This window comes from Thermobia domestica, unplaced genomic scaffold, assembly GCF_964235325.1.
Source record: "Thermobia domestica unplaced genomic scaffold, izTheDome1.hap1.1 HAP1_SCAFFOLD_149, whole genome shotgun sequence".
Lineage (NCBI taxonomy): Eukaryota > Metazoa > Arthropoda > Insecta > Zygentoma > Lepismatidae > Thermobia > Thermobia domestica.
In genome coordinates, this window is record NW_027655897.1 from 190,001 (window position 1) to 206,350 (window position 16,350).

Consider the following 16,350-nt stretch of genomic DNA (forward strand, 5'->3'; position numbering starts at 1 on the left):
GTTTGATTTGACTTAGTCGACCGGAACCTTAACAACCAGTAGGTTACCCCTCACATTATCATTTAGTCCAACATCGGGTTATTGTCACATTTAAATCCCCTACATGCCTGAACATTGCACGATTCGATTAGCCAGTCACATGCAAACCATTATGATCCCCTTTCAAAATCTGTCAAATAGTGGTAACGTTGTCTCACAAGAGCCCGTGTCATTTTTCGTGGACCTTCGCAATGCTCACTATACCATATCAGGCCTAATAACACGGTCACGTGGTGACAATACTAATGTACTCTGTGTACTATTCTAACCGTCACAATTCACTGAAACTGTGACCATTTACATTCCCGCCGATGGTATGCACGTATACAAAATCACGTCAATATAGGACCAATTCTTCCAGGTACTTAACTTCTTTCTTCAGCGAGTATAATATACGAAGGAAGAATGAAACCTTTATTTGTATTGATTTCAGGATTTCAACAAGAAAAAAATAAAGGAAGGAAAACTAAGTTCAATTTCAGACGGTACGCGTCCGCGCTCACAAATATCAACCATCATCTAAATATTAATTATATTGTTACTAAAAACGCATATAATACATGATAGGAGAACAACAGAAAGAAATGCAGAGGTCTTATTAAACGCTTGCGGGGACTTGGGTTTAGAAGTAAATGCAGAGAAAACTAAATACATGGAAGTCCGTCGAGATCGTAATACTGCAAATTATGGATGCTTTAAAATGTCAAAGAATGCTTTCAATGAATTAGATACTTTCAAATATCTAGGATCAATATTAACAGACCAAAACCAAATTCACGAAGAAACTAAATGTCGACTAAAAGCAGGGATTTCGTGTTATTATTCGGTTCAAAACCTTTTTTCATCGCGAATTCTGTTGAGGAATTTAAAGGTTAAAATATATAAAACGATAATCACGTCTGTCGTTCTGTATGGTTTCGAAACGTGGTCGCCTACTCTGAGGGAAGAACATAGACTGAAAGTATTTGAGCACAAGATCCTGAGACAAATATTCGGACCCAAGAGGAACGAGAATGGGGAATGGCGGAAACTTCACAACGAGGAATTACATAATTTATACAGTTTCTCGAACATTGTTAGGGTTATCAAGTCTAGGAGGCTCAGGTGGGCAGGCCATGTAGCTAGGATGGAAGAAAGTAAGAACGCTTTCAATGTCTTAACTGGAAGACCAGCCGGAAAACGACCATTAGGAAGCCTAGGTGCAGATGGGAGGACAATATTAACACGGATCACGTAGAAATAGAAATACAAAGTAGAAACTGGATCCAGTTGGCTAAGGATAGAAGTCGATGGGGAGCTTTTGTGAACGCGGCATTGAACCTCCGGGTTCCATAGACCATAGAATTAGTTAGTTAAAAACGCATATAACATACGAATATGTACTCAATTGACACAGATTCAACTGTTTGAAGTACCACGTAAAGAGTTATTTTACCAGAAGTATTACTAAAGAACGATACTTCTGAGAAAGATTATTACCTGAAATATTAATCAAGAAATATAATAAAAGAAAAGTTATTACTAGATGCATAATTAATCAGAATGACAACTAACTTATATCTTTGTTTATTTACAAACAACCAGATGAAGATAACAGAAAATATGTATATTTACTGTATTGACTATTAGTATTGCCCATGTAAATATGTGTAATTGGTTTAAGCATTATAAATTTTATAAGTTATTTTGTTAGCACTTAATACTATTTAATTATATTTGTTGTAGTATTTACATTAATAAAATGTTAACAATTTATTATAATACTTTTAGTGGAAAGTTCGGGATGACCATGATATAATGTAATTAGTTTATTTAAGCTACGCGACGAATATTAATTGAAACGAATTACATTTTTTAGGTGCTATACACATTTACAAGATACTGAAGAACTGTAGAGAAGAGATCAAAGAGGCGTATATTAGGGGACTAAAATATGATTTCATAGGGAGATCAATCATAGCAAAACACGCAATTTTTTTTCTTCTGAGGAGACAGAAAAGGCTTCCAGGAAAGCTTTTTCAGGAAATCAAAACAATATGTCAAGGAAAAGCAGCTTAAATAAGGAGGAAGGTTTTATTTAAAATTATATGCAAGGCCCATCTGTTGGGTATGGAAAAAAGGGAAAGTGTTGCTAAATAATACGGGAAATTTACATTTAAATTAACAATCAAGAAGTTAGTATACACTGTAGATTTAACAATGTGGTAATTTAAATCAAGCTAAATAGTTAACATGTCTCTTGATAAGCTAACAAATACGCCAGCGAAAAAAATGGCAGTTAATTTTGAATTTAAAACGTGTTTTATTTTAATAAATAATATTTAATTCAATATTCCAATCACGACAGCAACTTGTTTCTTGTTTAGGCATATCAAATGATCAAAACAAAAACGGTGCATTGAAACATATGAAAGAAAGAAAGAAAGAGAAAGAAAAAAAAATATTATATTAATTACTATTTCGAAATTATGTGTTAAAAGTGTTATGTATTTGTTCCTTTTGACATTGAAAAATGTATTCTTAGTTAGAACTTTAAAAAAAAAATAGTTTTTAAAAGCATGTTATACAGCGAAGTACCAATCAGAATTTTCGAAATTCCAAGTTAGAAGTTACACCAATTCTCTCTAATATATTATTTTGGGGACATGAATGGTCAGTAGTTGAGCGCTCACTTCCGGTACGAAGGTTATTTGGTTTGATCACAGATTATACTAGTTTGTGAAGGACAACGTTGTGCTCCTGGGTTTCTACGATCAATTATTTCTTCATTCACCTGAAATTCATCTTCTTTAGGGTATTGGCCATAACCATGTGGCTAAAGATTTAATTTTGTTTCATTTTCCAGAATATTCTTGAAATACTGGTTTTGAATTATACTTAGATTTGCCATACATTTATAGGAGAAACAGCTAAATTCATTTTTTTTTAAACTTACATGTTTCAACTACAATTTCCTTCAATACTAGCCAACATTGAGTCATATAACAGCATGTAAAGAAGAAACAGTAACTTTTACATTTAAAACAACATTAATTAGAAAATGTGAAAAAGGGGACATCTCGAAAATTGTCATGAACAGTAACAATTATCCATACCTCATCTTGATGATCGAGATTTATTGGAAGCAGACATAATTGCTGTACAACTGCAGTATGACCATATCTACACGCCACATGTAAACATGTTTCTCCACTCTGTAAGATGAAATAATTACGTCAATACAATATAATCACTAACATTTTAACACACTAAAATACACTGTAATATAATGTGATTATATTTAGGAAAGTGAAAACCGTAATCAAATTGAAATTTCGAAGAAAAAAAAAAGTTAAATTCGAAGAAAGCGTTTCAACTCATTCTTATGATCAATTTAATACAATATTGTAAATATACTAATAAAATTTAGGGACTTATAAAACAAAGGATTTGTGTGGCAAATTATGTATTCAGGGAACACGTTTTAAAAAATCATATAAGTTTCCAAATTTAATATTTTATTTGTATTTAAGAATCCATCTCCTGTAATAATTATAGTATAGCATTCCTTATAAGTAAGATTTTCGTCAGAATAATTTTTCTTTTTTAAATACGGCTACAGCATATTTTAAGTTCGATTTGCACAAATAATGACTATAATTCCTGACGTCAACAAAACGCTGGATTCACGTCACAGCTCTTTGAGTTTCCCCTACCCAACTATCACCAAAAGTAAACATTAAGTGGGAGTATAGTGGTTTAGTAGTAGGGCTTTCACCTCTGATACGAGGAGACCCCTAATTCGATCCAAGGCAATGTTGGTTTGTGTGGTAAGCAACATCATCTCCGTGTATTTTCTCCGGGTTCTCCCGTTCCTCCCACATTCTCATTCGATCCATTTCTTTCATACTTACCCACACCCATTAATCATTGTAACTGACGAAATACACATGTATTTTTTCATTCATTTTTACAATTGTTTATTGTTCTAAATTTCTGTGATGAACTAATTCAATTTAAAGTTTATAGTAAACAGACCTCGAACAACGTGTTTTTATTCAGTGTGGATGATTCTTGGAACCAATTAAACGTGTTATGTAAAGTATTCCTGTATATCTATTCCACCTGATCTTGGCTATAAGAACTGAAACCTACCCATATTAAGAAAGAAAGAAAAAAGTAGTTATGTTCTACATCTGTGTTGTATGGGCGAAAAGATTTATCTCAAATTTTGTCACATGTTGCATTAATTTCAAATACGTTCTCAGTTCAGCATATTACACTCTGTTAGTTAAGAACAAATTTAAGAGGACGCCTTCGATTTTTCCCATACCCAGAAACAAACGTAGAACTAAAAATGTGAAGCATTGTCCAACAATATTCTACCAAAAGCTTTCAAAGTCACAAATAAAGACTGGACAGGATAAACATTTCGAGGAAGAAAGAAAAAATAGCGGGGGAGGGAGGGGAGGGGAGGCTTTGTCTGTTGTCGAGTATGAGACTTTTCAACAGCTAATTGTCAAATTTGAATATGTCTGTACAGCCATTAACAATGGACACCAACCACTTCATGCATTTGCTTGTCAATAACTTTGTCTACAGTGAAAATAATTCAAGGTATAACTACCGAGAACTACGTTTTCTTTATATCAAAAGAGCAATAATAAACTTGGTACCTTTGGTATGGACGTCTCAAAATAACAAGTATGGAATTGTTATGGAATTTTGTTGCTGACATCTAAAATTTAACAAAACAGGAAATACTAGATATATTTGTAAGCAAATTTTAGAAATTCTGTTTCAATTTTTTTTTTTTTAATCTGTGGAATGATTTCTAACAGTACGAGTACATAGTTAAGATATAATATTATAATATCAGAACTTACTCCTAAAGTTTTGTACATACTCAATCAACTATGTCACACACTTACTTTATTCAACGCTCCAACAGGAACTCCTGCCGATGCTAACTGAAGAATCACATTTACTTGACCCTGCCGTGCTGCCCAAAATATAGGCGTATCTCCCTGATTATCAGCAGCGTTCAGATTAGCTTCATGTTTTTGAAGCAACTGTAATATTTCAGTTTGGCCCTGCCCTGCTGCTATGTGTGCCGCTGTTTCTCCATGCTGGAACGTCAAATTATCCATTTATTTAAAATGTCAATACAATTTGTATATACTACAATAATATATTACAATATGTTTTATACATTTTGTACGCCACTATGTATAAATAAGAAAATACTTGTTTACGTAGCTAGTGTATGCTTCTTTTAATTAGATTCTTATAATTTTGTTGCCTTACAATTTTCTGGTATCTTCTATGGAGGATCTCATTTTTGAATGTTTAAATCGAATAGATGTTACATGATGCTTTTTACTATTATTTGACGGATACAACTTTTCAAAGTCACTGCACACTTTCCTAAAATTAAAACTGTCACATAAAAATACATATTCGAAAACTGTTATTAATAACAAAAGTATTTTCCTGCATATGTTCCTTCGTAATGTAAGGTTGTCAGTCATTCTCTTAGAACATTACTTGTAAGAAACTGATATAAGTTTTCTAGCTGCTGTGAAAAATGTGGGTGCAAACATGAAATCACTGTATGAATGTCGTTCATTCGAACTTCGGTACTTCTTTGCCTTAATTAAAAAATAAAATCTGACCAAAGCAAATCACTTTTAATAAATAACAGTGTTACAGTTTCGGCAATGTATCATTGCTCAAAGCAAATCACTTTTAATAAATAAAAGTGTTACAGTTTCGGCAATGTATCACTGCCTCAAAGCAAATCACTTTTAATAAATAATATTGTTACAGTTTTGGCACTGTATCATTGCCTCGAAGCAAATCACTTTTAATAAATAATAGAGTTACAGTTTTGGCAATGTATCATTGCCTCGAAGCAAATCACTTTTAATAAATAATATTGTTACAGTTTTGGCAATGTATCATTGCCTCGAAGCAAATCACTTTTAATAAATAATAGTAAGACTATCCATGGCTTTGGATTGATTATTTTAACAAAAGAAACACTGACCAAAGCTTAAAATCCACTGTATTTTAAATTATAATAAGTAACGGTTTCGGATATCTAACATATCCTTCTTCAGACACTATTGAACATAAATGAAAATATATTAGATATCCGAAACCGTTACATATTATAATTTAAAATACAGTGGGTTTTAAGCTTTGGTCAGTGTTTCTTTTGTTAAATAATAGTGTTACAGTTTCGGCAATTTATCATTGCTTCAAAGCAAATCACTTTTAACAAATAATAGAGTTACAGTTTCGGCAAAGTATCATTGTCGAAACTTTAACACTATTATTTATTAAAAGTGATTTGCTTTGGTCAGATTTCATTTTTTAACTAAGGGAAACTACTGTAATTATTAATTTTCAGAGCTACTTACATTAGCTCCCAGCTTTTATCCAGCGATTCTTGATCAAGATTTAGTTCCGGCTCCTTAGTTCTAATGTAAATAGTATGATTTATGAGTAGCGTTTTCGATTTGCGACGAAGTCTTGTGGAGTAACTGATCCTTATTACTGGTATGCTTGGTCGAAGGAAAATGTTCAAACAATTCTGACACCGCAAGATTTTTATCCTTGGAGCCTCTCGTATGTTCTACAATTCTCGTTGACACATTTATTTCTCTCATTCCAATATAAGCTTGTTTATATTCATATGTTACCAAACACGCGCCTGAGGAACTTAGATAATCCATGTAGTAATTTCTGTATCCCGTTAAGTTATTTTCTAATTTTATTGGCGATTTTAGCACTACAATAAAAGCAACTCAAACGAGCAAGAAAGAAAAATGAGACAGGGAGGACGCAATGGCTAATAAACTAGTGAATACTTGGGCATTACTTCAATATAGCACAGCTTATTTTATATTTTACAGCTGGTATCATTTTGGCATCTTCATTTAGAAACAATATCTAATATTGGCTCATACCGGCCAAATTCGACCACTACATGTAGTACGAGCTGTTCTTCCAGTGTTGTTCTACTCATACCGTGTTTGCCCTTGAGAATTTTAAGGATAATTTTATTCTTTTCCTTTTCCCAGATGACGCACTATTCAGGAGAATCAGACGCTCTTTTTGTTCTGCCTAATCCTTGAGATCTGGAAAAAAGAATGATGTATGGAGCCTGTAGATTCATTCCAGAACACGAACTTCGACGAAAGGAAAATAAAGCGCTCTCTAACTTTCAACAAGAAATTAGTTTGTAGTTTTTTTTTTCTTTCTTTTTCAGCGATATGTTATGGGCTTAAAAATTAGTGGAATTAAGACCACGTATATTAAAGAATAAAAGTCAAAAAAGTGCGAAATATACGATAGACAAAAACTCAAAACACAACTGTAACAAATGAGGATATTTATCACGAAGGAAAATATACACTTTGTCTGCTATCAGACAGAATTCACGCAAATTAATTGAACAAACTTTAATCTTCCGAAAGTGAAATAAGAATGTCCAAGTTATACGACAAAACTGAGAGTGTAATTTTAATTTATACTGTAAGGATCCCACATCACAACATGAGCACATGTTTATAGACGACACGTCCTAACGTTTATAAAAAGCAGACGATACACTGAACAGGAAGACACGAAGATCAACACGATGGGAACCGAAAGAAGACGAGCCACCTGAAGAGGGCCTATAAAAGACGAACCACAGAAGAAGGAGGGATCAGTTGACCACTGATTGCCAACCCACAACAGTCTTGGAGGTCGCACTGGACTAAGGGCTCTACCTATCCTAACATTCCTGGAGGCTGTTTTGAAGCGAAGGGGATTCCTCAACACAAAAACCATACCTCACGAGGCTGCCATGAGCCGAGGAGGTTTCTTAGGATTACAAACTGGAGTCGCTACAAAACACCTCGGTGGGTGCCATGAACGAAGGGGTTCCCGCATCAAACGTTACTTCCTTCACCTCTGGTCGTAAGAGAGATTCTGATATATTAACTTTGTAAAACACAAAGACTATTTTGTACTTTTATAAATAAATCGGTGAAGGGCTAGATTCCTGGTCCATTATTGTCTCTACCTACATAAAATATTACAATATGATATTTGTTATGACTCTTGGTGTCAAGAGAATTAGATGTATAACAGATTACCCCGCAGCCCCATACGTACCATGACATATTGATATGGTGTCTTTAAGGATTCAATCACAGAGACCTACAGGTGGGTTTAATGGCTCAAGTTTTGAGGTGGACAATTTTTCATTCTCAAGGCACACTCAAACTTTAATTATACCATAGTGATACTTTTAAGAACGCTAAATTAAATCAAATTTAGTCTGCAAAGTTTTTGTTTTAACACAGCCAGTTTCGGTATCCTCTCCTTATATTTTTCTGGAGTAGTGGTGGTAAATTTCAGGGATTCGCACGCAAGCATTTGGAAGGATGAGTACCTCTAAATCCGATTCTGCAGTTATTATACAAATCCAAGAAAGAGAAAGAGAAAACTCTTCCACCTTCTCTTTAAAAAGATAGTTTTTCTTCCTACTTTTGTTAAAATATGTCAATAGAAAATTAAATTTGGTATAGGTTATTATTATTATTGTCGAAATTAGACATCACTTATAAAGTATAACTTAGGAGGAATATATATATATATATATATATATATATATATATATATATTCCTCCTGAATTGTACTTATATAAGTGATGTCTATTTTCGGCAATAATAAGAGCAAACACATTCGACAAGGTTAAAAGACCACCAATTTAACGTTCCGCGATTATGTCCTTTACGTCATGATATCGAATAAAAGAGGCGTTGGATGCTTCCCTGAGGAAGTGTCTGTCAAGACTTCTTTATACATTTGCACAGAACATTGATTCTCTCTGCCAAAGGATCTAGCATGTGTTCACCATGTCCCACAAAAGATTATCAATTGGTGACTGTGCAGGCTAGAGAAGCAGAAGCATACATCATTCCTCGACGAAGGCTTGCACATTTCGGGATACTCGTAGCCAAGCATTGTCTGAAGAAAGGCTATAGTCGCGACGTTCCCAGATGTAGTGATCACAGGTGGCGTTACTCTCAATTCGTAGGAGCAAAGATTGCGTGTAGCATTCAACGGTGTCTCAAACCGTTAGACAATGCAGCTGGTAAAATGCGCTCACTAGGACGCAATAAAGGATAAGCTGAAGTTGAACTCTTCGGAACATATGAACGTGCCACTCTGATCAGTAACGACGGTGTTCACGCACCCACTGTGGCATATGGTATTGGTGTTTCTGGATCAATGAAAACTAATGGAAAGATATGTGTTCCGTCAGTCCAGCGTTACGTTGAAGACGTCGAACCTTCACATAGATAATTCCATACTAAATATCGCGGTTCAACATCGAGCTAACATTGCAGACAACGCTGCATGGCCATATATATATATAAGTCATCCAGCGTTGTGGTCTTCTGCTTACGATTCTTTCTGTCTAGTGTTTCAACACAAGCATTACTATCGTGGCAGCATGCTATGCACCCACAAATTTTGCAGTACGAAAAGCTGCTTTTCTGTAGGCTGAAAATACAGTCCTGTTCAAACGCTGTCTCTGTTCACATTGTTCCTTTGACATTAACAAGTCATTATCAATATTGTCCACATGTTTCCTATTCGCTTATTCGTGCCCCGCTAACTGAGTGATCTGGCACGGTATTACTCCGGCACAGAACGGAGCGTGCTGCTGGCCCACACAGTACTATCTTGCTGAAATTATTTACAAGTTGGGAAGAATTCTCGCAAATCCCTGTTGGTGTTCCAATTTTTACCAAGAGGAATGTATATACTTATACAAGCGCATTTAAGAATATCCTGTATACATAGAGTCGAATGCATCTCACACTGCAGAATGTGTGTATACAAACAGCATGCTGATTTCATGTATGTTGAAGGTTTCAGCCTACCGGCCATCGTAGAGGGCAGAATGGATTTTAACGTTTGGCGACAGCATGCTACCAGTAGTCTGACAAAGAGAAGTGTAGTTGTGTAAGGGAATCCATTTTATGTGATTTACAATCTGAGCCTGCCAATACCAGAATTACATCAGTGCAACTATTGTGATGTTGTGCAACTAAGTTACTTCAAGTGCGGCCATACAGTGGGGATGCGAAAGTGCAGGGATAGTACGTCAGAATTATCAGTGGTTCATCGGTGATGTGTACGATAGAGGCAGAGAGTTTCCTCACCAGACATGCGACCAAATGTCCTCATGACCCACCACAGCAACTCGATGGAAGAATCATTTGGGCCAGCTGAACAGATAGGATGGCAACCGTCCGTGTAGTCAAAGCTATGTGTGTGTCCCCCTATGTGAGCCTACGAACAATAAAAATTCCATTGTTGAAGGGAGGGCTACGTTCCTGCTCTCCTCTTGCACGATATCTGTTCATCGTTAAAAAACGTCTTCAATGGCGTTGAAAAAGACTGCAGTGGCGAGGCGAATGAAAGACAATAGTATTCAGTGATGGGAGTTATTTCTGGCGGACGTACACTTGTCCGTGACGTAGATGTAAGCAGGAAACCCAGCGTGTGTTCGCACTCGCCATATAGGACCCATGCCTAGCACTATGGAAGTCAATAAATTACACATACTGCTTGCCTATGGTCTTCATTCAGAGGAGTAGAATTAGTGCTTCATGCATTTGTGAAGTCGTCAATCCCGTCCTCCGACCTTATCTGCACACTTTGTGAGACACCTTCCAGCAAGATAACATGAGCCCCCCACCGTAGGGGCAATCCGGTGTGTTCTATTAGATACGCTTTTCAACCTGGTTTGTTAGTTCTCTAGACTTAAGACGTATCGAGCACATGAGGAAACATCGAGCTTAACAATCAGGCTCCGACAACAAGAATCTTCCAGCTACGCCAAGACTTGGGAGACTGAGATACCACGCCCCCGACAGACAATCCTTAGTTGTGAGACCTGTTACCTGCTCTCATACAATGTTTGGGACGTCTCGCAGGCACTATATTTGGATCACTTCCACCTACCATGATGTTATACAGTAATTTTGGACCAAATCCGTGAATTTGTACTCTGTTCCTCAAATAAGTTTCCACCAGTGATGTGTGTTGTGCGTTCAGATCTTTTCAAATAAAACACATTTTCTACTATTCTAACCGTTCTTTGCTCTGATACCTCTCGAGACGAATAGATTGTTCTCTAAGACTTCCTATTCTTATGCATAGTATAGTTTGGCAGCTGTAAATACAGATACTTTCAGTTTAATGGAAACACGTCAAATGTCTGGGTTGGCAACGGTCAGACAATTACCGCAACGCCGGACTGTTATTGGCTGTTCATTAGGACGAACTTCATACTACGAGAGGAGCAGTAAATCGATAGTATGGAGTGAACTGAACAGACGAAAATAGTGTATAACGGGAGACTTCTGTGATTCCCAAAGAGGGCAAATTGTTGGCACTCAGTTATGTAATATGAGCGAGATAAGAGTAGCAAGTATGTCTGAGTGTGTCACGAGGGACAGTGTCCAGGGTGATGATGGCCTACAACGCTCAAGGCAGAACCACATTGACGAAGAGGAACAGTGGTCGAAAAAAATTTCAGTGATAGGTCCCGCCAAGGATTAAAGCGGATAATCACTCAGAACCGTAGCGTGAATGCGGTGCAAGTGACGGAGGATTTAAAGCAGCAGTTGCCCCAGCCTGTGTCGACAATCACAGTCCGCCGCTAGTTACTTAAGATAAACATATGGGGCCGGGGTTGCACGGGCAAAACAGCTGATAAGGATTCATAACGCTTTAGCATGATGTCAGTGATACCGCGAACATGCAGCAAGGGCAGCTGATGATTGGAAACCTGTGATATGGTCGGATGAGTCGTCATTTGCCTTATTTCAAATAATGTGTTATGTTTCTATGTGGTGGATGCCCAAAGAAGCCTATGATTTGCAGTGTCTCCGTCCAACTGTGAAACAAAGCGGCTGCTCTATGATGCTGTGGGCCGCATTATCCTTGTTCAATGGGTTCTGTGCTTATGTTTTTCTGTTACGCCATTGCTATGATTATATCACTGCTTTATAAGATCATATGCATCCTATGGTTCAGATGTTTCCGGGCAATGACGCCATATTTCAGGACAATAATGCGCCTATTAACATAGTTCAAGGTTTGCAGCGTGGTTTGAGGAACATCGGGATGAAGCTGAACATCTTCCCTGTTTCGCCCACTTCCCGGACTTGAACATAATTCTACATGGCAATAATTTCTCCTAAAATGGAATATTGTTCACCTATCTGGACAACGTCAGCTCCTACAAACCTATCCCGGCTAAACTCAGTTCTAAACTTCTTCCTGGCTACAGTACGTTTCAGTGTACATCGCATACGCGTAATGACAAAGCACAAACTGTTACAAACATTAAATATTCAACTACTTGACACTCGTCACAAAATCAGTGATCTCAAATATCTACTCACACATGGTGAACTCAGGTCCAAAACGCTACTCTCAGAATTATATTTCCGAATTCCATTCAAACAAACACGTAATACACATGGGCGCCCGCAGAAAATTTTTCTGGGAAGGGCAAAGGTTTGTGTGATGTTTCACAGTACTCTCATATTTGCAAGGGTTATATTTAGTGGATGCCTTGTACGGAACTAAACCCCAACCATTCCTGTAAGCTTTACTGCAAACATAGTATTAGTTTATATAATATTAGTTTGAGCTCTGCTAGTAGTGTCTTGTATAAGATCTCACAGCTGCCTATTAGGTGAATGTGCGTGGTCTCCAAAGGACAGTAAAGTCAGGAAAATAGGAAGGAAAGATATTTTACATAATCAGATAATAATGCAAACACATTCATTTGAAAATGTCTCCATCTTACAATATTTTATATATTCTCCCATATACTTTTAGAGCATAACTCGACAAACTCAACATTAAAATCCAGACATTTTATCTATACAATGACAATAAATGAAACAAAGTTTAAAGAAAATAACCTTAGCTACTGCGGGTTGACACACCCTGCGTGCAAGTTTATATACGAAACAAAGAAGCCGATTTTCTAATTTTGCTATATTTAAAAAGTCTTTAAATGTGTCCAAGAAAGCTAACTCGACTAATATATTAATGCCGTTCTTCATTGACAGATAGTTTTTGTCAGACATGTCAAAAATCACATTTAGGTTCCAAAACTCAGATGGGGGGTACCCTCCCTTGCGGCGCCCATGATAACAGAGATCTTTTTCACATAGCACGACCTACACTGTCAATATTTCAACGATCTCTGTTCTACAGGCTCCCATACACCTGTAATTTATGTAATTCTTAAGAGTCATAAAACTCTGTACTACGACGTCATTTTAATGGATAAATTCTAGTCAGTTATATTATTATTATTATTATTATTATTATTATTATTATTATTATTATTATTATTATTATTATTATTATTGCCCTATGTTATCGTTATCATCTCTTAGATTTGTTGGATATTCCAGCTGTATCTGGGATTATGTTGGTAAATAAATAAATAAATAACTGAACATCTGTCGACTATTTTGGAGACACGAATCCGGCACTGATTTCCTCCTACGTCCTCTCTCACAGAACTGAATGATGATATGCACTTGAAATATTACAATATTTCATTTTAGCCCAGTCAATGAAGGTCAAAAAACATCAAAGTTCGGAAAAAATTTGGGTAAAGCTGATTTTCTCTCAAGTGATAAACCACTATGAGAGGAACATTTTCCCAAAAGTCCCCGCCCCTCCCCCTGGAGCTTCTCCCCCCACGCCCCCTCAAAGTTAAAAAATGGGCGTTTTAGAAAAAAGGCCATATCTTCAAAACTAATGGACATATTGACATGCTTCTTTTTTCTCGTAATCTGTGAAATGTGTTCTATAATTTCGTATTCTTAAAGTTTTTCATAAACCTAATGGTTTCTTGGCAATTTTAACCTAAAGAGTAAAAAAATGAAAAAATCGCCCGCGCCATTTTGTTTTTCCTCTTATATTTCCTTAGTGAGTTGTTATATGGAAAAATGTTTCAAATAAATCTTAAAGAGCATAAAATTATCTTTCCAACGGTGTATATATTGTAGGGGTTACTCTTAAAATTAGCCATGTAGCGAGATAAGTTTGAAGACGAGCGGGCTCAAATTTTCGCCTCAAATATCATGGAGGGATAAAATGCATAACACTAAGTAAATGTGTTAAAAAAGAAGTGGAGGTGAAGCGAACTCCGTTGGGAACATTTAATCCTGAAACTATTCGTATTCTTTCGTATGCCAAAAAAAGAAAAGTCACCGTAGTGGGCTCTCCAATACTTTTGTGGAAGATTTTAATGACTTGAAAGTTACCAGAGGAATTGAATGTCGAACGGTACACCCCATATTTCCAATGAATGTTTTGTGGATTGCATGCGCAGATATGCAGCCTGGGTGGAATGGATTCATGACCTCCGTAATGAGTAGAAGAGAAGATTGTGAGGATACATATATATTAGGAATTCCCTTTATAAACATGGATCCTAGCAATCCATCAAAAATTTTCTCTGCTCTCAGTTATGCTGCAGAACAATGTCAGAAGCAACGCCGTGCCTGTATTGTTACGTTCGATCAACCATTGTTTTTAAAGGCGGCTGAAATTGTAGCGTCAGCAAATCCCAACAGTGAAGTGTCAAAAATTATTCTGAGGCTAGGAGGATTATATCTATTAATGTCTTTTATGGGTGCTATTGGAAAGATAATGGAGGGGAGTGGTTTGGAAGACCTATGGGGTACAGTTTACAGTAAACTGACTGTGAACCACATTTGAATGATCACGCATACGCAAGAGCTGTCCGAGCATATAGCCTTGTGCGATTGTTAAAGTGATGAAGAGCAGTTTTCCTGAAACAAATGGCTCTCTTGCATATTTGGAAAATATTTCTAAAGATCTTCTTGAAAAGAGTTTTAATGAACAAGATGTTCTAGAAGAACCTGCTGTTAAAGAAGCTTTAAGCAAATTTAACGATTTCTTGCAGGAAATTAGAACTTTAAGCAGAACAATTAAGCTGTGGGTTAATCTCCTTAGGTGCATTGGCCTTATAATGCTGTTTATCTTTGCAGAAAGATCAGAAAACTGGGATTTATATATGAATACAACAATTCAAATTCTCCCATATTTCATGCTGCCGGACATCTCCCCTATGCTAAATCCGCCCACTTGTATGCACAAGAGATGTGCAAACTTGAATCAAAACTCACAAATCAAGAACTAGTTCTTTTTAAGGAGAAAGGATTCTTCACTATTAGGCGGAAAGGCAAGTACTGGTCAGGAACGTGGTCTGATATGTGCATAGAACAAGATTTGATGCGACCCATGAAATCTGTTGGAGGACTGACACATTGCCGTATCATTACTGACAATACTCTTTCAAAATGGGTACTTGGAACACCATTCTTTCTCAAAGTCCATGAGGCTGTAGAAGATTTTTTCGGAACAGCAATGCAGTTTAGCGAACAGCACGTGTAACTACGAGAATCCAGAAAGAAGAAAGACTTGTCAGACTTACAGAAGTTTACAGCTTGGTTACAAGAACACAATCCTTTTACAAAGTTGTCTGGTGAACTGGTCTCTTTGGCCACTGGGTTTGTTTGTGATGATTCAATAAACTGTGATCAAGCATACGATGTCGGTTTGTCTACCATAAACAAAATTAAAGGTAAAAATTTCCAAGAACTCTGCACAGAAACGATATGGTGAAGACACAGGCAGCACAGAAGTCAGCAAGAGTAAGATCAAAAGAGGTCAATATCAATTCTCAACAGCTTTTAAATCGGATATTGTGTGCCTGTGATAGCGCCAGCAAATTAAAGACATATTTCGAATATGAATTGGCAGTACGCCCACCAGCTCTGTTTGACGAAGTTTCTCTTCGAAAAGGTACAAAATCATCCTTGATGAAAGTGTTTGAAGAAGGAATCATCGAAGAACTAGATGTAAAGGATGCAACATATATTGTAGACGGAGGGTTTCTTCTTCACCATCTGCCATGGCCAAAAAATTGTACCTTTGGAGCTGTCTTAGATAACTACTGTACACATGTTCTTAATAAATATGGTCAAAAATCTATCGTTGTTTTTGATGGTTACCCTAGTGAGCCTACCACGAAAAATGAAGAACAAAACAGGAGAGCGGCGAAAAAATCTTCACAAGACATTTTTTATTTATTTATTTATTTATTTATTTTATTTTTATTTATTTATTTATTTTTTTTTTTGTCAAAAAACAGTCTGTGGCACGGGAAAAGACGAGTTCTAAGGTAATAGAAA

At 36.4% G+C, this 16,350-nt stretch overlaps 1 protein-coding gene across 4 annotated transcripts in view; it reads right to left on the bottom strand.

The window, feature by feature from the left end:
* Positions 1-16,350, bottom strand: part of LOC145676400 (death-associated protein kinase 1-like) — a 397,918-nt gene that overhangs the window by 93,829 nt on the left and 287,739 nt on the right. For all 4 annotated transcript variants that reach the window (XM_081747256.1, XM_081747257.1, XM_081747255.1 and 1 more), the window contains exons 11-12: positions 4,950-5,147; positions 3,135-3,233 (exon numbers count right to left, since the gene is read on the bottom strand). In XM_081747256.1, the coding sequence (XP_081603382.1) occupies positions 3,135-3,233; positions 4,950-5,147 (297 nt within the window). The remainder of the gene's footprint in view (positions 1-3,134; positions 3,234-4,949; positions 5,148-16,350) is intronic.